Raw genomic sequence first — 23,933 nt, forward strand, 5'->3', positions numbered from 1 at the left:
ATCGCCAAGGTAAAGCGGTAGCAGGACAGGGCGGTCTCTCGGATGAAGGGGCTCATTGTCCTCTCCGACGATGACGACGACAACTGCGCCTCCTTTGACGACGATCAAGACCCCCCCCCCCAGCCGTGAATGGCTAAAGTTGCGCTCGCGACCGGAAAGGCAAGGACCCCGCGAGGAAGTGGTGATCTCGCCACTCCTTCCTTCGCATTGTTTATATAGTTTTTAGTTGTAGAAATCTCTGAACTATGTCCGACAAACTTAAGATGAACTTTCGATTTTGTTGTCTGATGCTTGTTCACGTAGAGTAGTTCCACGTTGCATGTGTAGTATAAATATAGGATTTCGATATGAGATACGCGGATGCAGAGTACCAAATATGTGGCGTGCCCGGTCAATGCCCGCGGACGCGCCGAGGGGTCGGATTTGCTGGTTGTGGCTGTAGATGTTCTTTGTCTTTCAAGGATGCTCATATGTCGAGTGGTTCTATGCTCTACGCGCGTGTCACATCGGTGATGGTGATGTGGTTTCGTGCTCCCAGTCTCGATCATGTTGGGCCTCGGTTGACATGCGTGGACAGGGCTCTCCGCTGAGGTGATGTGCTCCGCCGTAGGTACTGGCCATTGTGGTGATCACTCCGACCTGCGGCGACGCCCTCGTTGGAGATTGAAGGGGCCATCGAAGATCTTCGTGACAGCGCGGGCGTATAGAAACGATACGAGGGGCTCGATTGGGTCACTTTTTTCTTCTCTCTCATGTCCGATTAGTAATCGGACGCGATCGCAGACGTATGAGGATCATTTGAGAGGTCCGGCCGTAGATGATCGGACATTGATTCTTGACTTTGGTGATTGGATCCGGTGGTGGCTAAGCTCAAGCGGCGCTTTCCTTTTCTAAACGCGTTACTGTTGAAGAACCTTGTTAAAGGCAGTGTCTTTTTTTCTTCTATTTCAATGTATTTCACTTTATCCGTGGATGTTTCTTCTCAGATATAACGAGATATCGTGGTGTTTTCTTGTGAAGGAAATACAAGTGGAATCGAACAAAAACTGGTTGGTGAACCGGACCCGGAGCAATGGTCCTACTACCTACTATACGTGCCAGCCCAGCCCGGGGAGGCGGGGGACCTCGCTCGAATCCGTGCCAGAGAGAGAGAGAGAGAGAGCGTCGTAGGCCGGGCCAGGCGGCAAACGGAACGGCGGTGGTTCCGTGATTTCCGTGGCGCCGCCGCGTCGTACGTGGAGACGCCAAACCCAATCCACCATCGCCGCCCACGGCTCCCCCGTCCCGTCCCGTCTCCTCCCGATTCCCTCCTCCTTTAAAGAGGAAGAACCCAGCCGCCGCCACCACTCCCTCCTCCTTCCACCCCCACCTGCTCCGATCGCCCGCCGCCTCCGTCTCCGCCAAATTCCATATCCTTCATCGGCTCTCGCTACGGATAGGGTCCTCAGCCGGCACGCCAGCGGGCAGCATATCCAGCCATACGTGTCGGGAAGCTGGCGCCTGGCGGCAGCCGCCACCTCCCGAGCCTCCGTCCGGCCGGCGGCGGTCTCCGTCGTCGCCGCCGCTCATAGTCAGCGGCGTCCGTTCCCCTGTTTCGGGCAGGGATGGAGGCGGCGGCGGCGAGGCAGAGGGCGCGGCCGCGCACGCCGCCGGCAGAGGAGTACGACCCGTGGACGGCCTGGCTCTACAAGCCGCGCACCATCTCGGTGCTCCTCGTCGGCGCATGCCTCCTCATGTAAGCAACCGAAGCAACCATCCCATCCCCGGCCGATTGATTGATTCCTCTCGTGCTCCTCGCAATTTTTTATTCTCCTTCTTCTTCTTCCGCCGCTGGCCTGCGTGACCGGCCGTGAAAAGTCAAAACCAGATGTGAAAAAGCGTGTGCGTTTGCGTTGGGGGGTAGTAGTATGCAAGTACAAGAGCCTGCAGGGATATCAGGTGCTGCAACAGTGTCAGAAATTGTACACCCTTCGTGGTTGTTTTTATTTTTACAGAGAGTATCTTTTTCCCTGGGTCCAAATTTAATGGCTTTTGTTGCCAAAGGGTTCAGCTTTTGTACTATGATTGGAGCATCATGAACCAACCTACTAGGAGGGTGGGGGTGGTGATGAGAATCGACATCTTTTTCGAATATCTCTTGCCAATTCTCTTTGTCTGGAAATATTCTTGCGCTCCTCGGCTGCACTGCATTTCACGTCGTTCTAGAAGAACACCCTTGCTGTCGCTTGATGGGTTAATGAGACCTCCATCAAGCTTAGAGCTAAGTAAACCCCAGAGACTATCCATGGTTGAGTGAACTCAGTGCCAAGTTATCCCAAAAGAAAATATGTGTCGGAAGAACTCACACGGGGCAAGCAACGGATTCAGTAACTTGTAGTACCACTGAAGAAATGTGGACTGTTCTTCTTCTCCTCTTTACTTTCTCTGGCTGCCATCTGACCTCAAACTTCAATACTGTTTCCCGTTTCAGCTGGGCGAGTGGAGCTCTGGATCCGGAGGGCGCTGCCTCTCACAGCAGCTCCACATCTATCAAGAGGTACTGTATGTAGCAGTATGGCTCAAGCCAGCCTGAATTTCCCTGTTCGCTGTCATGTTTATCACGGCTAGGAAAAAAATGGGTTCTGATGCCGCCTTTTCGGCAAAAATGATTGGGGAGAGCGAGTGACGCTGACATGATTTTTGCCTGCTGGCGCTTTCTAGGGGTGTCTGGGCTATGATTGCGGTGTTCCTCGCCTACTGCACACTCCAGGCACCATCAACGTGAGTTCATTTTTTGACAGTTTTTATTTTTTTTGTATAAACTGAACATTAGTGCTTAATCATGCAAATTCAGTCGGTATTGTTCATGATTTAATATCCTTGTAAATTTTCTTGGTGTGCTGGTCTCATTGGATGATTTGGTAGACAATAATTCAGCCATCTGGCAAAAATTATGACAGGATACTTATTCGGCCCCATCCTGCCTTCTGGCGCCTGGTGCACGGGCTGGCGGTTGTTTACCTTGTTGCTCTCACGTTTCTTCTTTTCCAGGTTAGCTATACGCACTATGTGCAGTTAATTTTTCCTCTTCGAGGACATGCTATAAATTGCTATGCGCACTGTTTGTTACTGTTCTGTTGGCATCTGAACACATGATTTGGATACTTCAAGAGTAAATGCCATAAACATGCATGTGTGGCACATCATGGATATACAGCGCATTGTCCTAATTTCTTGCTCGTTTTCCAGAATCGTGACGATGCTCGCCGGTTCATGAAACACCTTTCTCCTGATCTCGGAGTTGGTAATGTCTTTGTGTGAATTCGTTAGTTTCACATCATCACTGGTAAAAATGTGAAAAGATGGTGTTAACAAACCCCTGCTCTTTTTTTTTACCCAAATGCAGAATTACCGGAGAGATCCTATGGAGCCGATTGCCGTCTGTATGTTCCAGAAAACCCTAATAACAAGTTCATAAATATTTATGTATGATTTCCATGTGAACCTTCCTATTTCATGAAGATGGCCTCCTTTTTATTGTTGCTGTCATTAATCCCACCAAATTTGACGGCTTCCGTGATCAATATATAGGAGACATTGTTTGATGAATTTGTTGTCGCCCATGTCTTGGGCTGGTGGGGCAAGGCTGTAATGATACGAAATCAAGCTCTCCTTTGGGTCTTGTCGATTGGCTTCGAGCTAATGGAGGTTAGATCTGGTCTCCTTGTTTGGAAGAAGTTATGTTTTTGTCGTCTTATTGCCGTCTTTGACAATGAAATGTGCTTATTATCATGTTTTGCAGCTTACGTTCCGACATATGTTACCAAACTTTAATGAGTGCTGGTGGGATAGTATTATCTTGGACATCTTGATCTGCAATTGGTTTGGTGAGACATCTAAAGACTCTTAATGACTTCACACTCCTTTTTCATACCTTATATTTCCTTCCTGGTATGTATATGATCCAAAAATTTCCTGTAATAGATTTATGCATATTCAAATAGCTGAGTGCTTCTCGGGTTGCATGATTTGATACATATCCTTTGAATCTGACCTTATCAACTGTAACAATGATAACATTAAAAATATTGATGTGATGTATCCAGAATTTGGAAGGGATAACCTGTAGTGCCTGGTCGACATACCACTGATTGCTAAGTACATAGGATACTTCCTACTTGACAATAAAATTTAGTTTCTCTTGTTCTTTTGCTTCAGTGGTAGAAACTAGATTTTCTGTTGCAAGTACCTCTTGCGGAACAAGTCTTTGATTAATACACAAATCACTATTTCGAATATTCATTGCCCTTATGTTGACGGAATGGCTAGTTTAATAATCAAGTACTATGTGTATGGAAGTTAATCGTGTTCAGCTCATTGGAAATCCATGATATTTGACCTGGACGTTTTTTGAGCCTCAGCAAACGATTTCTATCTGTTGCTGCAACACCTCATCATTTTGTCTGAGCACCAACTTCTAGTTCTGTCACCGGTGCATCCTTTTACTGAAATTCTGGTATTTTGATTCAGGTATTTGGGCGGGAATGCACACGGTCCGATACTTCGATGGCAAAACATATGAATGGGTTGGACTGAGCCGACAGCCAAGCATCATGGGTAAGGTATGTTTACTGAAAATATATCAACAGACCAATGGTTGCATTTTCTCATGAGTCAGTTGCATCCACAGTCCCTCCTAATTAGCACATCAGTGTTCCTTTTCCACGGTCAGATTCCTGTACTCTTCAGATTCCCACGGTCTCCTTTGGCTTTCTAAAAGTTACAGCATGAATAATGTTTTGAGTTATCAGAGACTCTGACCAGATTGTAGTGCAAGACCAGTAGTAACTTCATGAAACATTGCTGTCAGCCAATTACTGAGGAAAAGTGAATTGCTTTGACTTCTTGTATGTGAGATACCAGGCAACATGATGCAAGGGCATCCCAGTGGGGCTGTGTCTTGTGCTGTTCAAACCTGTCTTTTGCCATTATTGATCCCTGATTTTTCTTCTCAATAATTTGTCTGCTGCTTGCCAATTCTCTATGCATTTATCTGTTACTGTACCCACATGTGAACAGTCACAGACTGTTACAGAGAACCTTACTTGATAATCATGTTTGTCCAGTTAAGTGATCAATACAATGATATGGCCTAACAAAACATTGTTTTGGAAGGAAGCTTGGTACAGTCTGAGAAAAGGAGATGTTATTTAAATATTGGGAACTATTAACGGAAATATTGGAACTATTAACGGAAATATTAACGGAAATATTGGAAAATAGTTTCAACATAAGCTGGCGTCAGTGTTCTTGGTGTGAATTTATATCGAATCTTGAAGCTCAGTTGTGCGGACTGGTTATTTTTTTCCTGAACTGCAGACTAGTTAGTTTTGATTCAGTGTGCTTACACCATCTACTTCCTCTCTTTTGATTTGCAGGTGAAGAGATCTTTGAGCCAGTTCACTCCTGCACAGTGGGACAAGGATCAATGGCAGCCATTCATGGGGCCTTTGCGGTTCATCCAAGTGCTGTTCCTCTGCGTCGTTTTCATGATGGTGGAGCTCAACACATTTTTCCTTAAGTTCTGCCTCTGGATCCCTCCGAGGAATCCCTTGGTTGTGTACAGATTGATCCTCTGGTGGCTGATTGCGATCCCGACCATCCGCGAGTACAACTCCTACCTGCAAGACAGGTACTTCTCAGTTGCTCTGCACAAACTTGTCAACAGATTAAGCACACATGAACAGTAGTCATCTCTTAATTTATTGATGGAATTTGGCCATGAACTGTTTTGATCACCTCAGCAAACCGGTGAAGAAGGTCGGGGCCTTCTGTTGGCTCTCTGTAGCCATATGCATAGTGGAGCTTCTTATCTGCATGAAGTTCGGGCATGGTAAGCTCACCTTTTTCACCTTAACACGTATAGCCCTGCGGTTTCATGTGCTACAAAATCTGCAGTGTGATTGTCTTAACGTATAGAAACTGAAATATGGCCAGGGCTTTTTCATGATCCAATGCCTACATGGCTGATAATCTTTTGGAGGTCGGCGGGGGTAGCGTTCATGATCTTCTTGCTCGCGTGGTCGTGGAGGAATCACCAGAAATTCCGCAGAAAGAATCTCTGATAGCTTGGTGTGAAGAATGATTTCTACTGGAATCATTTCAAAGTTGTTTTTTTTATACATAGGCTGTACATATATGATGTAACTAAAAAACCTCAGGGGAGCTCCTGACAGTGACACGAACCTGGTCTGTCACAGCAGCCCATTGTTCACAAGATTGACAACTCTAGATCAATCAAGAATAAACACAAAATATAATGAGCTAATAAGTCGAGATTGTCAGATTGGTTGAGTTCTGTCTCAAAATGCTTGGACAATCTTTATGTACAGAAAGAACATATTTAGGGCTCCTTTTCTGTTTGTGCCAAGTTTATTTATTTTTGTTTAGTCCAAGTTTCTGATGCTACCCTGAACCACTCTGGCTAACAAAAAGAAGTCCTAAGCACATTTAAAAGATGAATATTGTAGGAAAATATTTTTTGTCAATAACTGGACTTTTCACACTTCTACCAAATACTCCCTCCGTAAACAAATATAAGAACATTTAGATAACTACTTTAGTGATCTATAAACACTCTTATATTTCTTTACAAAGGGAGTATTTTCTAGCTGTTCTTCTACCAAGTTCTGGTGATAAGGGAAACTGTATGAGAATATTTGAAATAATGAAAATTATAGGTGAAAATGTTTGGTTAATACTTCTTCTGTTCCTAAATAGAAGTCTTTTTAAATGTTTCACTATAAGACTACATACGAATGAATATAGACATATTTTATAGTGTAGATTTACTTATTTTACTTCGTATGTAGTCTCTTAATAAATTAAAAAAAACTTATATTTAAAAACGGAGCGAGTACCTTTCAGGGGTTTAAACTTCTCTTTCCTGGGCAAGATGTTAACTCGGCAGCGCATGCTGGTGCTAGATGAGCTTTGGCTTTAAATGATGTAATGAATTTTACTGTATCCCCTGGCTTTCTGATTGAATTAATTTTAGCGCATGCTGGTGCTAGACTGCTAGTAGATGAGCTTACGCCTATTGAATAAATGCCGGAGGCTGCAAGCTTTCAAAAAAAAAAAAACCTGCTATATGGAAGTGTCAGATCCTATTTAACGCTGAAGAGCGTCAAAAGGACGTGGCTTCGCTGAAGCTAGGCTTCCGACACACCAGTTTGGGCCAGCCCACTGTTGCTCTGCTTTTTCTTATCTGTTATGTTGCTTTTTTTCTCTTTTTTCCCTTTCAGTTTCTAGTACTTTTCTTTTCCTTTTTTATTTTTGATTAATCAATTTATTTTTTGTGTATTATACAAAGCTTATTGTGTGTTTATATTAAAAAATATTCATTGTATATTTTTGGAAATGTTCACCCTATCTTAAGAAAATCAACTATTAAACATATTAAAAAAAGTTCATTGTTTATTTTGAAATTGTTAATCATATAACAAAGAAAGTCCAATGTGTATTTTAATATTTTCAAAATCTTAGGTGCATACTTTAAAATTGATCATCATATATCTAAAAAATGTTCAATGTGTATTTATATATTTTAAGCAGATATAACAAAAATTTACAATGTTTATTTAAATATTTCTCACTGTATATTGCAAAAATGTCTAGTTTGTACTTTGAAAATTGTGCAGTGAATATTACAAAATGGTTCAATATATATTTAAAAAACTGTAACGTTTTAAAAAAAATCAAATTTAGAAATTTGTGCACTATTCCAAACAATATTCGCATCTTTAAAAGTGTTCACAAATTTTTGAACAAATGGTTGAATTGTTTGAATTTTAAAATTTGCCGCTGCATTTAGTTAGCTTTTGCACTGCCTACAAATCTCTTACACTCAGCAGCTCAAGTGGTAAGAAACACCAGGTCTTCAGCGTGTTTTTTGGGAGTTTTTGGTTGCTTTATGGCGCCACTGAATGGGCCGTACATGGGGTCTCTATGAAAGTCAGGTTGCAAACTTTGACTTCTAGGTGGTGTAGATTACTGGAATTAATGGGCCTTTGGCCTTGTCCCAATGAAATTTTAGAAAAGTGGAGAGGTCAAAGGGGTAAGGGTATGTTAATTTTCGAAAAAAAAACAAAAACGTGAGGTTTGGCCCCACATTGCCAATGATAATTGCTTAGACCAATTTATAAGGTCACCTCTCATGATTTCTTTGGGTGAGTTGGCAAGAGAGAGCTATGCTATGTCTTCACACACACACCTGTGTACGGTTTTGCTGACACACTACCATGGTGTAGTTGCATCTCTTTTTCTCTCAAATGGTCACTAACCTTATCTACCCACTCGGTCTCATGCACTAAACTCTTATAAGTATGCACATCAACATGTAGTTAGCAAGTGGTGCATGGCAAGATACGTCGGGGCGCTTCGTTTCACATATATTGTTCAGCGTGGGAGTTATTGATACGATTCTATATGAGGGAGGCATCCCTCTCGAAACATACTCATTTGTTCTCTTCCACGCTAGCCGCTCCTGTCCCTATCCTGCAGTAGGGTGAGGATACCCCCAATCGATGACCCGTTGTAGAAATTCGAGCTTGTGATTGATTATTTCTCATGCAATATGTGTGTTACTTGATTATTTTAAGGTTTATCTTGTTGGTAGATGACATGATAGTTACTTTCTGCATGAATCATAGATTAATTGTTGTAGATTAGACCATGCTATCTATGTTGTTGCATACATTCATAACTTTATTAATGGTAGTCTACACATTGATTATTTTCATCACAACCAATAAGGGCATGCACCAACTATGAGTCCCACAATGGCATAAGCTTTCGGCATGCCCAAGATTCATTGGCCAAGGCAACCATGTTTGATGAATCTAGTGGCCTCATCGACAATGTGGTTCTTAGTAGTGGTGGAACCCGGGGGTCTAACAGGAGGCATGGATCCTCCCATCATCTCGTATACGTGTGCATACATATTTATTTTATGCTTTTCCCCTTGGATTTTACGGAAAATACATGTATTAGCATAATTTGGTCTGTGTTATCAATAGTTTAGCTCCTCTGTTTCCTCACATCTTTGATTCCTGGTTCTTATTGCTAGAGAGGGTGAGGTTGCACTGTTATCTTGTTACTAGTGGTGCGGTGGTGGCTCGATGTTCCTAATTGAGGAGAGGGGAGATTCCCCACTCGTTATTCTTCACGGCCAGGATGGATGTGGGTTCTTTAAGCACATGTTTAGTTTAACTCTTTCTGATTTAGTACTGTCATGGTTTCCTTTACCGATATAAAGGTTTTGTAGTAGGATATGCAAATGAGTTTGAGTAACTACTATGGTTTGTCGATCATTATCTTGAGGTATCATATCTCAAATTATCGAGATCTCATTTCATATAAATAAGTGGTGAATCCACCAATTGGAAATATAACAATTAGAATCAAATACTAGTGAACCGTCATATGTGTTTTTCTGTATCTCTTGTATAATCATCTCTAGCTTCTCATGTTTGCAATGGCGGTCTGGTCATCTAATCAAAGGTGCCTTAGTGATGATCGCTATGTTTGGGTGCAAGTCAATTAACCAGCACAACTGTGGGAAATCTCTCTTTTAAATTTTGTTACAGGTTTAATCATTGCATTTTGTTTTATAATGGGATGATGAGTTTGGTCACTCCAATTTTTTTAACGCAATATTCTAGCACTTTCACATAAATCTTTGATGTAGTGCAACAACCAGAATTTCTAAGAATATAAGTATGCTCTTATTGGCCGGTCCGAGTTCAGTTACATGTCTATCCATTATGGGCTCGACTACAGAGCGGCGCCGCATATACGCTCTCCCGTGTGGTAGCTAGTAGCCGACCGTTACTCGCACAACTAGATTAAAAAATCATGACCCCGCTATTCCCTCACACGCATGTACAATGCTCTATGCTAGAGTTCTCACTAGTAATAAAAAAGATGGGCCTCAAGTCGTGCACGAGAAAGCTGTGACGGTGAAAAAAAAGAATCCAAACACTCTCCGGTCGCTTTCAGCCCTTCACATCCTCTTCTTTTCTTTTGACTTTTTTGCATGTAGATTTACCCGTGGTCTCTTAGGATACTTATTAGTACATCAGTTAACTACTCGGTTACCTAGATTGAGAAAACCTTAGTTGCCATATTACGAGAACTTAATTTCCATAGTATGAGCACTTATTTGTCAAAGTTTAGCATACTTAGGTTATTTAGTTTTCATATTTAAAACACTTACTTGCCATACTGTAAAAAAGTCTTAGTTGCCAAAAAAGTTTAGCATACTTAGGTTATTCAGTTACCAGATTTAAACATACTTCTTTCCAAATTATAAAATGCTTATAGTTTGTAAAAGAGTTTAGCATCCTTAGGTTTCACATACTTAGGGTATTTAGTTACCAGTTTTAAACATATTTAATTGCAATATAAAAAATGCTTACTTGACAAAAGAGTTCAGCATACTTAGTCATTGTATTACAAAAATATCCTTATTATCAATTAAAATAAAACTTAGTTGTCAGATTATAGGTATACTGCAATCACATCAATGCACATCGCACTGTAGCATATCATGTGGTATAGTGTTGCAGCATTCAAAATAGTACATCTAATGTTCGCTTGTGCATGCCTTCCTTTGAACTACATGATGTGGTTGAAAAAAGTGCATTGCAACAGCTATTTTCTGGTAGGCAAGCGCGTTAATTAAATGATCCCTGTATGGATGAGATGCCCCGTGCGTCTCGGCACCGGATGAAATTTGTTCGAATCTCTGCAAGCCGCCGCACACGAGCGACTCCGTGCACACGCTACAGTTTAGTTTTTGCCTATCTATTATTTATAAACATTTTTCACTTCTTTATAATTAGTAACACATTATTTCAACATTATAGGTTAACCATTATAATTTGTAATACTTTGAAAATTAATCACCGGTAATGATCTAAATATTGAGATAGAGCATTTTATTGTATATGTTGACCATGGAAAAATGAAAATACAATAAATTTGAATCACATACTACTAGGAAGTTCCATTAGTTGCTTCTTTTCTAGGAACCTTATAAATATTTCATCAAACTAAAATATTGGATCAAAGAAAAAACACATTTCTTTATAGAGTAATTTGTGACACTCAGATGAATGCGAATATGTAGAGGCATTCATCTCTATTTTGGTCTAATTAAATATCATGGAAGAGAGCTCTGAAGCTAGTAGATATTTCTATAATACATGGTTGTCTAATTTAGGTGTAACTAAATATCAATGCCAATTATCAATGTACTACATATATATATTCTAAAATATAGGAAAAATACATGAGGGATTTTGTCCTATACTTGTTCCATCGATAGCTTACTAGTTCTTTCATGGCCAAACATATCTTTTTTAATCCGGGGTTTACAATCAGCTAGTATCACATGTATACTTGGTATTGGAATAAAATCATTCAACTCACCATGCGTCAAACACGTGTAGTATATTTCTTGGTTTAATCTAATAAAAAAATTCTTGTAGTATTTTTTGTGTGAAAAGGTAGTATCACTTGTAATGAGATATGCAAAGAGATTTGTACAACATATTTTTTGTTGGTTTGGTATGATACTATCATAAGTGTAATTTAACCCCGAAAGTAACAATTACTTGCATCCATCACCTTATCTCTCTTAGAATCAACCATACCCATTAAGGTTTATATATTAACCATATATTTCAAAAAACATATAGAAATACCCAACATTTATTTATTAGTGTGCATGTCAAATTCACATGTATATGAACTACTCCCTCCGTTCCTAAATATAAGTCTTTCTAGAGGTTTCACTAGAGGACCACATACGGATCTATATGGACATATTTTAGAGTGTAAATTCATTTTTTTTGCTTTGTATGTAGACTATTAATGAAATGTCTTAAAAGACTTATATTTAGAAACGGAGGGAGTATTTTATACATAGATTGTGCATGTAAATATATGATGTACTTAAATATTAGGGGGTGGGGGGCGGGGATTCCAAGTTGTTTCCGAGTCTTTCACAGTTGGTCATTGCTACCACATCATAAAATTGAATATTAAAGATCAATAAAAAACAATGTGTCAATGCACAATGTAACTACTCCCTCCGTCACAGTTTATAAGGCATGCACGTATACCTATGTCGTCAATTTAACCAACTTAATGAGAGACATATATTATAAAAAAATATATCATTAGAAACTTTAGATGTTCTATTTTCTAATGATATAATTTTTAAGTTAAACAATATATTTTATACAAGTTAAAGTAACGATCTAGGTACATGTATATGCCTTATAAACTGTGACGGAGGGAGTAGCTAAATAAATCAAGATTACGGCATTGATTGGGTTCGTCCGGAAATCTTATGGCTTAAAGTGTAGTGAGATTTGTAAAATAGAGTCGTATTTTCTCAAATTGATTCGTCTGGAAATTGATTCGTGTTTTTCCTAAAAGTGTTCATTTTTTTCAATTTTTACTCTTATTTTGTAAAATCTATTCGTGTTTTCTCAAATTTTATGTTTTTGAAAATTGTTCGAATTTTCCTAAATCCGTTCGCACTTTTCAGAATTTGTTGTGTTTTTTCAAAATTTCCATTTTCACAGATTGTTTGATTTTTCCATAATTGTTCGTGCTTTTCAAAAAATGTTTGTGTTTAAGAAAAACTGGAGTTTCAAAAAATGGCTACAGTACCCAGGTTGTGTCGCCACAGCATGCGGTGCTGTAGCTACAGTACCTGGTCTGGTGTGCCCGTTCGCTACTCTTCATTCTCCCTCTTTTTCGTAGTACTTTTAAGTTTCGTGGTGTTTAGCTAACACCAACGCTCATTAGCTCAGTTGACAATCGCCAGACGTGGATGATCCCTAGGTCGCGAGTTTAACCCCACGATGTCGCACTTGATTTTGTAGCCAAAAGATGTCATAGAAGAAGGCAAAGAAGAGATGAGAAACCCCGTGGTAGCTCCCATAGCTGGATGCTTGAGCGTGATTCAAGGGAAGAGGGGCGACCACCATAGAGATCGAACAGAGGCAAAGGGACTAGGAGAAAGACCATGGGCGTAGCCGTGATCGATCGTTTGGATAGATATAGGGTAGGGACCATCATCGTTGGGATCATGATAAGGAGAAGGATCGAAGCCGCTCTCATGATCGGACCTGTATTACCGCCTTACTGGAAGCGTTGGAAGAAGAATACCCAGGTGTCGATTGCGCGATCCCAACGAAATAGCGAAAGATCCTTAGAATAAAAAAGGAAATGAGCGATCCGTGTCTGGACGGTTCCTTTTTCGACTCCCGACTTCCCGAGCCCTAGCTACTGATCGAGTGGCCGACGACGACGTCGCCGTAGTGGCCGTACGCCTGTACACGCAGCAGCCTGCAGGAGAGGTGCACGCAACGCAGCGGCGCACGCAGCGGCCCTGCAGGAGAGACCAAGCAGCAGCAGCCATACGCTACTCGTCGCCGTCCTTTGGTAATCAGGTGGCTAATTGTCTTCCTGTTCATGAATCCTGATCTGAAAGTCTGAAACGATTTCAGCAGGCTCTATTTAATTCCTCTCCTCTCAGTGCTCTCATTCATGTGCAGGCAGACTATAGACAGTTAGACACGTAGAGTACATACTACTGAAAATCTGAAACTTGGTCATCAGGATTCAGGATCAGGTATTGAGGCCTGTATGATATTCTTACAACATATTTTTTGGTTCTGAACTCATGGTGTTTAAAGATATATTTAGATTTTTATTGAGTCGGGCACCCTGTGATAGATCTTTGGATCCGGTAAACTGGTGATTCCGGTAGTGGTGGTGGGTTTTACCTTGTCCTGCGGTCGAGGAACTCCCGTCGGTGTCCATCGTGAGGTGGTGACGGCGGCGACGACAGTGAGATGGAGAGGTGGTGGTAGTCCCGTGAGCACCGCGCTAACCCTAGATTGACATGGCGTGTAGGTGGGGAAAGTTATGCCGGCGAACCTCGTGAGTCGTGCCCCGGCCCCCACATCTGTTAATATAGCACGTGTCACAGGAGCCCACCAATCATAACTGGTTGGGCGCCCCCAATCAGGGCGCATATGGATCAAGGGTGCGGCGGGCCGTTGGATCCACGCGGAGAGATCAACCTAACATTCTTCCCCTTGATCTTAACTTTTACTTTAACTTTATACTTTCTAGTTTATTTGTTTCATCACATATTGGCATGTAGAGCATGTCTCATCGTCACAGCTTTATTGTCGACAGAATCATACAACCACTACATACATTTTGTTTTGAAACAAATTATGTTACTTTTTGGGCCTCTTATGATCCAGAATCATAGGCTTTTCATTAACCCCATGCCGGCTAATTGTTTCTTGAACACATTGGGTGGTAAGCCTTTCGTTAGCGGATCCGCAAGCATATTCTTTGTACTTATATGCTCGAGACTTATAGTGTGATCCTCGATTTTATCTTTCACAACATAGTACTTTATATCTATTGTCTTGGAAGCATTACTCGACTTGTTGTTGTGAGCATAAAATACTGCGGGCTGGTTGTCACAGTATATCTTTAGTGGCTTGTGAATACAATCTATCACTTTGAAGTCGGGTATAAATTTCTTTAACCATATCACCTGACCGGTGGCTTCGAAACATGCTATAAACTCTGCTTGCATCATGGACGATGCAACTATGGTCTGTTTGGAGCTTTTCCATGAAATAGCCCCTCCAGAGAGAGTGAACACGTATCCCGACGTGGATTTTCTATCATCTCTATCTCCCGCAAAATCTGCGTCTGCATACCCTTTTATCTTTACGGAATCAGATCTTCTGTATGTTAGCATGATATCCTTTATGCCTTGCGCATAACGCAATACTTTCTTTGCCATCTACCAGTGCTCTAGGCCTGGATTCGCTTGATATCTACCAAGTACCCCGGTGATAAAAGCTAAGTCAGGACGTGTGCACACTTGTGCATACTGTAAACTTCCAACAACCGAAGTATATGACATTGCTTTCTTCCGATCGAGCTCGTACTGGTTCTTGGGACATTGGTAATTCCCAAAACTACCACCCTTGACTATAGGAGCAGGTGTGGCCTTACTCGCATGCATATTGTACTTTTTGAGAACCTTCTCTAAATATGCTTTCTACGATAGTCCTAAGACTCCATTTTTTCTATCTTGGTGAATTTCAATGCCCAAAACATATGAAGCATCACCAAGGTCTTTCATATCAAAGTTTGAGGATAAAAACTTCTTTGTCTCTTGTAGTAGACTAACACCATTGTTTGCAAGCAAGATATCATCCACATACAATATTAGGAAAATGTATTTCCCATTTTTAAACTTTGCATAAACGCAGTTATCCTCAACATTTTCTTTAAATCCAAATCTTTTAATAGTATCGCTAAACTTTAGATACCACTGTCTAGAGGCTTGCCTTAGTTCATAAATGGATTTCTTTAGGCGACATCACATATCTTCCTTGCCTTCCATGGTAAAACCCTTGGGTTGTTTCATTTAGATATTTTCTTCTAAATCTCCGTTTAGAAATATCGTCTTTACATCCATTTGATGCAACTCTAAATCAAAATGTGCAACTAATGCCATTATGATTTTGAAGGAATCCTTACATGAGACTGAGAAAAAAGTCTCGTTGTAGTATATCCCTTCTCTTTGTGTAAATCCTTTTGCGACGAGTCGTGCTTTATACTTTTCTATATTCCCATTAGAGTCATACTTTGTTTTGTAGAACCATTTACAGCCTACTGTTTTGGCTCCTTTAGGAATATTTTCTAAGTCTCAAACATCGTTGGAACTCATCGATTTCATCTCGTCTTCCATTGCCTCCAGCCACTTCGATGAGTGAGGGCTTCTCATCGCTTCTTCACATGAAGTGGGATCACCTTCCATATGAACCAATTCTGTGTTATAAACTTTATAATCAGCAGAAATAGCCGATCTTCTTGTTCCGTTAGACCTTCTAAGTGCCTCATTCTCTCACACATCCTCTAAAATTGGCCGTTGTACCTCCCTTTCATGCTCAACAACAGGTTCAGTCGGATCCTGAAGGACAGGTTCCGGATCCTCTCCCATAGTTGTCATGGTTGGAGTTACAACATGTGGTGCGAAAAATGGCTCTTGAATCATCGGATTAGGTGCATGCACCCTATTCTCCTCAAGATCAATTTTTCGAGCTACGAGACTCCCCCTCATCATTTCTTCCTCTAAGAAGACCGCATGTCTCGTTTCTACAAACTTTGTGTGTCTTTCTGGACAGTAGAAACGAAAACCTTTTGATCTATCAGGATAGCCAATGAAGTGGCAACTCACTGTTTTGGGATCTAACTTTGCAATATTTGGATTAAACATCTTGGCCTCAGATGGGTATCCCCACACTTTAAAGTGCTGCAAGGATGGTACTTTTCCTGTCCACAACTCGTACAGTGTTCTGGGCACCAACTCCTTGGTACTCTATTGAGAATGTGAATGACGGTTTTAAGCGCCAACATCCATAATCCCAATGGCAGGTTGGAGTAGCTCATCGTGCTGCGCACCATATCCATAAGGGTACGATTACGCTTTTCAACTACTCCATTTTGTTGAGGTTCGCCCGACATTGAATACTGGGCTACTATGCCAGACTCCTGCAAGAACTTTGCAAAAGGTCCAGGGACTTGGTCATATGGAGTGTGTCGACCGTAGTACTCACCCCACGGTCAGACCTCACTATCTTTATCTTTTTGTCAATCTGATTTTCAACTTCAGCTTTGAATATTTTAAATTTATCCAATGCTTCATTTCTTTCTTTGATTGGATAAATATAACCAACTTGGGAGTAATCATCTGTGAATGTTATGAACGAGTCATAGCCATCCACACTTTTCACAGGAAATGGTCCACATATATCAGTGTGGATGATTTCTAGTGTGCTAGTGCTTCGGTTTGCACCCTTTTTAATTTGTTTTACATACTTTCCTTTAACGCAATCAATGCGTTGTTCTAAATCTCAGAACTCTAGTGGAGGAAGAATCTCACTTTTAATTAGTCTTTCTATCCTCCCTTTTGAAATATGGCCCAAACGACAGTGCCATAACTTTGAGGAGCCGTGAGTTCTCTTTCTTTTATTTTGCTCTTTGTTCGACGAGGAACTTTGCCCATTCACATTACACACATAAGGCGTTTTTTCAAAAAGTGATAATAAATAAAGCTCATTGTGAAGGAAAGCATCACCCACATAAGCATTATTATACCAAATGACACATTTGCCATGTCCAAAATAGCATTCATAATTGTCTTTATCCAAACATGAAACGCTAATTAAATTTCTATTACATGAAGGAACAAATAGAACATCTCTAAGCAAAAGCTTGAATCCTTCGGCTAGCTCCAAGGAGACGTCACCGACAGCTTCAAGTTCTGCTTGGACACCATTTGCGACTTCAATACTTCTTTCTTTTCTTTGCATATATAATCCTCGTCGAACTAAATCCCTGTAAAGAGTCTGCAACATGAACAGTTGCACCTGAGTCAATCCACTAAGTAGATTTTGAAAAATGTGAATACATGGATTCATTAACAAAGGAAACAATGCCGTTACCTCTCCTTGACATGAAGGCCTTTAGCCAGTCGGGGCAATCCTTTTTGTAGTGCTCTGTTTTCTTGAAGTGGAGACAAGTGTCCCTGTCCACTAGAAGAGGCTTTTGCTGATGTTGAAATTGCACTGGGCCTTTACCATGTGGCTTTGAAGGAGAACCTTTGCGGTTTTGATTGGAATTATTTTTTCTTATTGTCCTTCACATAGTTGAGTGAACCACCAGGTGAGGCTTTCAGTCTGTCCTCTTCTTGGACACACATTGCTATTGTCTTTTCAATGTTCCATGTTTCAGGGGACATGCTATAGTTCACAACAAAGGGTTCGAACTCCTTTGGAAGTGAGGCCATGACCAAGTGGACGAGGAGTGCTGGTTTGATTTCCAGATCCGCATCCATTGGCTTGAGCTTTACTTCGTGTTGCTCATCCGAAGGATGTGCTCTCTAATGCCATGGTCACCTCCAGTGTAGTTCTATGTAACTAGTTGTTTGATCAACTGGGTAGCATATGTCTTTGAAGAGCCAGTGCACTGACTCTTTATCTTTGTCAGCATTTCCCTGCGGAAGGGCACTCTGCAATTGAGCCCACAATGGCGTTCTCAATTGTATTCTTTATAAATGTCAGACACTTTTTGTTGGTATTTACCCACTTTTGGTTACTAAAGGAGTAGGACATCTCCACTGAAGCATAATCCCTTTGCTTTTTCTCCCATACAACATGAGTGTCGTTTGCATCTCTCACTGGCTCTGGAGGTTTAACAGGTTGTGGTTCCTCCAGAACCCAGTCCACCTCAGCACAGACAAAAGCCATGTCTACTTTCTTCCTCCACTCAGAGTAGTTATCATCTCTGAGTGTAGGAACATCTTTTAGGCAACTCATCAGGTGGAAACCTCCTGAAATCACAATTTAAGTGAGATCAGTATAACAATCATATGCATTAATCTAACGTTCGTCAAATTAAACACAAATAAATATATATTACCCTTGGGCAAACTATAGAAATAAATGCACTTTTAATTCCAATAAGGCAACATGATCATGTTATTAACAATGTTGGTCAGAAAAATAACATAACCATATTTATTTGAATAATCACTTTAATATGCTCTTAAAGTTTATTCTCTCTAAACTTTTATTTACTTCGTAAAAGAGCACTATTAAATTACTTTGCAGCGGAAAACGTGAATATAAAATTCATGTACTTTTCTACTTTACAGAAAAATAATTCTGTTAAAAATAGAAATTCATGAACTTTATTAACCTTTTTATAAAATCCATGAACTTTGCTTTTTCTAAAAAATATCTATTTTACTTTCAGAAACTTTTAATTTTTCTTTGCAGAAAAATTTATATTTACTTTTCTTTTTTCTAAACAAAAAAATTTCGTTGGAAAAACTAGCAAAGAAAAAGAAATTTAAATTGTTTGAATCTTCCCATAAATTGGACAGAAAACAGAAACCTCTTTTAAAAAAAATCCGGATAGAGCCTCCATGGGCCTGAGGCCTGCTCAACCCTGCCTCGGCCTGGGCCGACCCTCCTCTCGTCGGTCTCTGGCCTGCTGCTTTCGGCCCAAGTGGCCCGGTTGGGCTAGGGTTTCGCACTAGAGTACTACTGACCGTCCAATCTGATCCGACGGTCCCCCGTGTGGATCGGATAGACCAAAACGTGGCCCTAGCCGGCAGGGGGAACCCTAGCGTTCATTCCCTCCCCCAGCGCCGCTCCACTCCTCTCTCTCTTGCGCATCCCCTCGCGATGCTCTCTCGCACGCTCCTGTAGCGGCGATGGCCTGTGAGCCTCTGTGCTTGGGGAAGAGGCAAGCCCTTCTCCCTTTCGTTTCTCTCCCCCCAGCGCCGCGCGAGTCGCGCTAGCCCTTCTCCCCTTCGTTTCTCTCCCTCTGTTCTCCTGGAGCCGGCGACGGTGAGGAAAGCCACCACGCCGCGCCTCTCTCTCTCGCTCCTATCTCGTGCCGGTGCAGGACTCCGGCGAGACTGTGGCCGGCCGCCGGTGATGGGATCGAAGACCACTGTCCCATGCACGCCCCTGGTTCCTCCCCCGGCCTGCTGCACGCGAGCCGCTGACTCCGGTCGCCGGCATCAGCAGCGAGCTGCCGCGCCGCGCCGAGCGTGCCTCTGCTGCCTTTTCCTTTTCTTTGTACTCCCTCCATCTCCTCCGTCCATAACCAGATACAGACGCAAAAGAGAGACAGAGAGATGCACCGTTGCCTTCTCCTTCGCCGGCTGCGCGTTCCCCTCTGTGGTGAGCGCGCCGCCGTCGAATGGATCGGCGATGGTGCTACTTTGCCCCTCTCGGGGTGGCGTTCTTCTTCCCCAATCTCGGCTTGCCGATGCGTGTGGGGATCGAGAGGAATAGGCACGACCGAGATGGCGGCGCTCTTTGCCGGATAGGAATCCGGTGGTTCTCTTTTGCTTTTGCTGTTTTATTGTCTTTCTTTGCCCTGTTCTAGGGTTGGTGGGAAGGGGAAACTTTACTTTTGCTACCGAAAATTCATTACCAAAACCTGGGCTGATACCATTGATAGATCTTTGGATCCGGTAAACTCGTGATTCCGGTAGTGGTGGTGGGTTTTACCTTGTCCTGCGGTCGAGGAACTCCCGCCGGCGTCCATCGTGAGGTGGTGACGGCGACGGGGACAGTGAGATGGAGAGGTGGCGGTAGTGCTTCCCGTGAGCACCGCTCTAACCCTAGATTGGCAGGACGTGTAGGTGGGGAAAGTGGCGGCGGCGAACCTCGTGAGTTGTGCCCCGGCCCCCACCTCTGTTAATATAGCGCGCGTCACAGGGGCCCACCAACCAAAATGGGTTGGGCGCCCCCGATCAGGGCGCATATGGATCAAGGGCCCGGCGGGCCGTTGGGCCCACGCGGAGAGATCAACCTAACACCCTGAAGTCATTAAGTGACAATGAACTTGAAGAATGTTGTACAAAATTTGCAGAAACTTTCTCTTTTAATGGTTCATCACATGTTGAGGTATACGATCTTATTTCTGAATTAAGGATTATGAGATTCACTTTGCCGGATGACGTAATGTCTGCTATGGAGATTTTGGGCATGTGAGAGAAGTTGATTGTTATCCAAGTATCTCCATTGTCCATCGCATCTTATTTACTGTGCATGTGACGATCGCACCGGCTGAAAGAAGTTTTTCAAAGTTGAAGTTATTGAAGAATTATTTAAGGTCAACAATGACTCAAGAGAGGTTAAATGGTTTGGCCACATTATGCATTGAGAAGAAATTATTGGATGGTATTGACATCGACCCCATCATAAGTGACTTTGCGTAGGAATGTTAGAAGAATTTTTGAAGGTAATATGTACAAATTATTTGCTACACATACTAATTTTGGTTGCATCTAAGTGTTACTGATAATAATTTATATATACATTTTTAAACAACTATATATATATATTTTTAGGCAAACAATACATATGTATACATATATTATAATTACTTATGTATTAAGGATCTTTAATTTTTAGTTCGCCCCGGGCCTCCGAATTCTCAGGACCGGCCTGAGTGAGAGAGAGAGAGATGCAGGGATCACGAGAGATATAATGAGCATGCGAGTCACGAAACTGACCACACTCAGTTGCACGATGGGTTTGTTGATTATGCCAATGGCATGACAGAAGCATATATGGCTGATTATGGGCTGGATTATGGCAACAACAGCATGAGCAAAGTTACCAGGCATATGGTTATAGATAGTCATACGAGCATGAAACTAAACATTCAAAGCGACATGAGCATGCATGCTATTCTGCAAAACCCTACATAGAACTTGAAGGCTCCGAGGAAGGGAGGTGTGTAGGAGCAAGGTACTACCAATATCACCTTCCTCATGTGATATGTATTACTCCCTCCGTATCTAGTTTTCTTCAACTATAATTATATAATTATCTAAATACATAGAAAGTATAACTTAAATTCATCAATAGTTGGCAATAACGTGCATCCTTTCCAATATATATAATGGGTGTCGATGTGTATACCGTGCAATCGATATCATGCCATTATCATTAGGGATGGGTAAAAATTATGTCTGAGGAGCTGAGGACCTGTTTTGGTTGGAATTTTGTTGTATTTTTTGGGGTAAAAGAGACTGTATTAAGGCGGCTCCTAGGCATCATTCACATGATTCCAACAAAACTTGGACCACCTCCCGAGCCGTGCAATTGGACCAAAGCCAGTTGTTAGATACATGTGTGACCTGAGTGTCTACGTGGTCGTATGACGTGGGATGTGTTAGTCACCCCACAAAGCCCTTTCACAAGTAACGATAAAGTATTTTCCTCTGCTTTATCTTCACCTATTAATAAAACAATTAGTGCTTCTGTCTTCCGTCATTAACATTACCCATAAAGTTGATGAAAATTACCCACAATTGTCACTTATAAGTCACAGAAAACGTTTTAAACAGGAAAATCTCTGGACTGGGCCGGCCCATGTAGACACCTCTTATATTACGCTCTGGGCATTGAAAAAAGATGCAGCACACCTATTTGGACCGGCCCATGCGTGGCAGCCTGTTCTTTTAGTGTAGTTTTTTTATTTTACTTTTCAGTTCTTTTTTCTACTTTAAATAATTTAGAATTTCAAATAACTTTTCTTAAATTTAAGAAACTGAGAATTTTGAAATAAAATATTAAAAGAAATATATTTTTTAAGAATTCAAAAACTACTCAGGAGTTTTGAAAAATGTTTGCATATACAAAAAATGTTTAAATTTTTAGAAAATGTCTGTAAAATGAAAAAGTCAATAATTTTAAACAAGAGTCCGTGTAAAAATCTTAAAAACAGTTTGTGCCTCTGTTTTTAGTCTCATTTTCTGTTCCATCTTTTAAAATTTAAATAATATCGAATTTTGAAAAACTTTTGCAACTTATAAAACTGAGAATTTTGAAATAGAAATTTGAAGAAAACATAAAATGTTTGTGAATTCAAAATATGCTCGGGATATTTGTAGAAGTATTCCCATATTCAGAAAAATGTTCATAATTTTGAGAACAGTGTTGGTGAAAACAAAAAAAGTCCATGATTTTGAGAAAAAAGTTTGTGTATTATTTTTTGAGTGCAGTTGAAAAAAATGTTTGCTAATTCAAAAAATGTTCATGCATTTCAAGAAATGTCCTAAAATTTGAAGGACGTAATATGATCAGCATCCTTGAAGATTATAGTTATTTTTCTCCCGTTGCAACGCATGGGCCCTTTTGCTAGTATATTACAAAGCAACCATCCGATACATCCAGCTTGCTCGGATCGTAGCACAAAAAAACCCAAAAGGAATAAACAAAAGAAAGGAAAGAGAAACAAATGCACACACCGGGAGATTGACGAAGAGAAAAAGACTGGCAATTGCTGCAACCACCGGAGAAGTACCACCGCGTCCCAACATTCTGAAACGTCGTGTACCAAACAACACCTTCAAGAAGGAATGCGACGATACCGCCGCTGTTGCCCGAACAAGTCCTAGGGTTTCCCCTGGTACACGGAGGGCACTGGAGGAGGGATATGCCCGACGCCCTTCAGGAAGGTCCGGCGGCGCCCGCAGGTGTCAACGCATCGATTCCGGGCAAGCCGCTAGGGATTTCTCCCAATCCACAACCACCCCCACCACCACCATCCGAGACACTTCGTAGTGCACCACCCACTCATCTGCCCACCAACCTATGCCACCACGGTTACCGGACCATCCTCGCCATCGCTCTGGAGCTGCCAACACGAGGCCTGGAGGGGGAAAGGAGATAACGGCTATGGGAGCGACCACAACTCGATCGGAGGGAGGTAACAACCTCCACCGCCTGTGCGGAGCCGATCGGACGCAGCGACGAGGACTTGCCAGGATCTTACGGCCCGACCAGGCCCACTTGGGCTCGGACAGTCCCTATCCCCGCACTACAACTCGTTGACCGACAAGGTGGTCACCGCCCAGAGACCGCTGCTGCCTCGCCCCACCATGAGGGAGCGACACTGCCGAGCACCGAGCTACCGGCCCACCGCAATCTAGATGGGGCCCAAAGGGGCTCACATCTGGGCCAGGCGGGCGATGCCAGCCACCGCGCTGCCCCACGACCAACGACCATGCCGCCGTGTCGAGATCCACCGTGGCACACGACACCGTCGCCGTCGGGCCACACTGCCACCGGCCAAAAGCCACCGCCGTGAGCCATCATCGCCCGAGCAAGGGGGGTCTGCGCGCGGGGAAGGACAGACCCGCCGCCGCCAGCACCACGTGGGAAAGGCCCGTCAACGCTTGCTCTCTACGGTGGGGGAGGGGAGGGAGAGGGGGAGTCTAAGTGCATCTAGTGCCCCTTAGT

The 23,933-nt window shown here is 42.1% G+C and overlaps 2 protein-coding genes across 2 annotated transcripts; one reads left to right on the forward strand and one right to left on the reverse strand.

The window, feature by feature from the left end:
- Nucleotides 1–1,112: 1,112 nt before the first annotated feature.
- On the forward strand, nucleotides 1,113–6,333 carry LOC123449624 (CDP-diacylglycerol--serine O-phosphatidyltransferase 2). The gene is made up of 12 exons (XM_045126908.1): nucleotides 1,113–1,735; nucleotides 2,471–2,536; nucleotides 2,701–2,760; nucleotides 2,940–3,030; nucleotides 3,229–3,283; nucleotides 3,386–3,465; nucleotides 3,571–3,687; nucleotides 3,782–3,866; nucleotides 4,510–4,601; nucleotides 5,418–5,671; nucleotides 5,784–5,872; nucleotides 5,977–6,333. The coding sequence occupies exons 1-12, from the start codon at nucleotides 1,605–1,607 to the stop codon at nucleotides 6,102–6,104; spliced, it is 1,248 nt and encodes a 415-aa protein (XP_044982843.1). The 5' UTR covers nucleotides 1,113–1,604; the 3' UTR covers nucleotides 6,105–6,333.
- An 11,810-nt stretch (nucleotides 6,334–18,143) lies between these two features.
- Nucleotides 18,144–20,688, reverse strand: LOC123401840. The gene is made up of 2 exons (XM_045095696.1): nucleotides 20,187–20,688; nucleotides 18,144–18,490 (listed from the first exon to the last, which is right to left on the reverse strand). Exons 1-2 carry the CDS (start codon nucleotides 20,440–20,442, stop codon nucleotides 18,144–18,146), a joined length of 603 nt encoding a protein of 200 aa, XP_044951631.1. The 5' UTR covers nucleotides 20,443–20,688.
- Nucleotides 20,689–23,933: the final 3,245 nt, after the last annotated feature.

The sequence above is a fragment of the Hordeum vulgare genome, chromosome 1H (genome assembly GCF_904849725.1).
Source record: "Hordeum vulgare subsp. vulgare chromosome 1H, MorexV3_pseudomolecules_assembly, whole genome shotgun sequence".
NCBI classification, from domain to species: Eukaryota; Viridiplantae; Streptophyta; class Magnoliopsida; order Poales; family Poaceae; genus Hordeum; species Hordeum vulgare.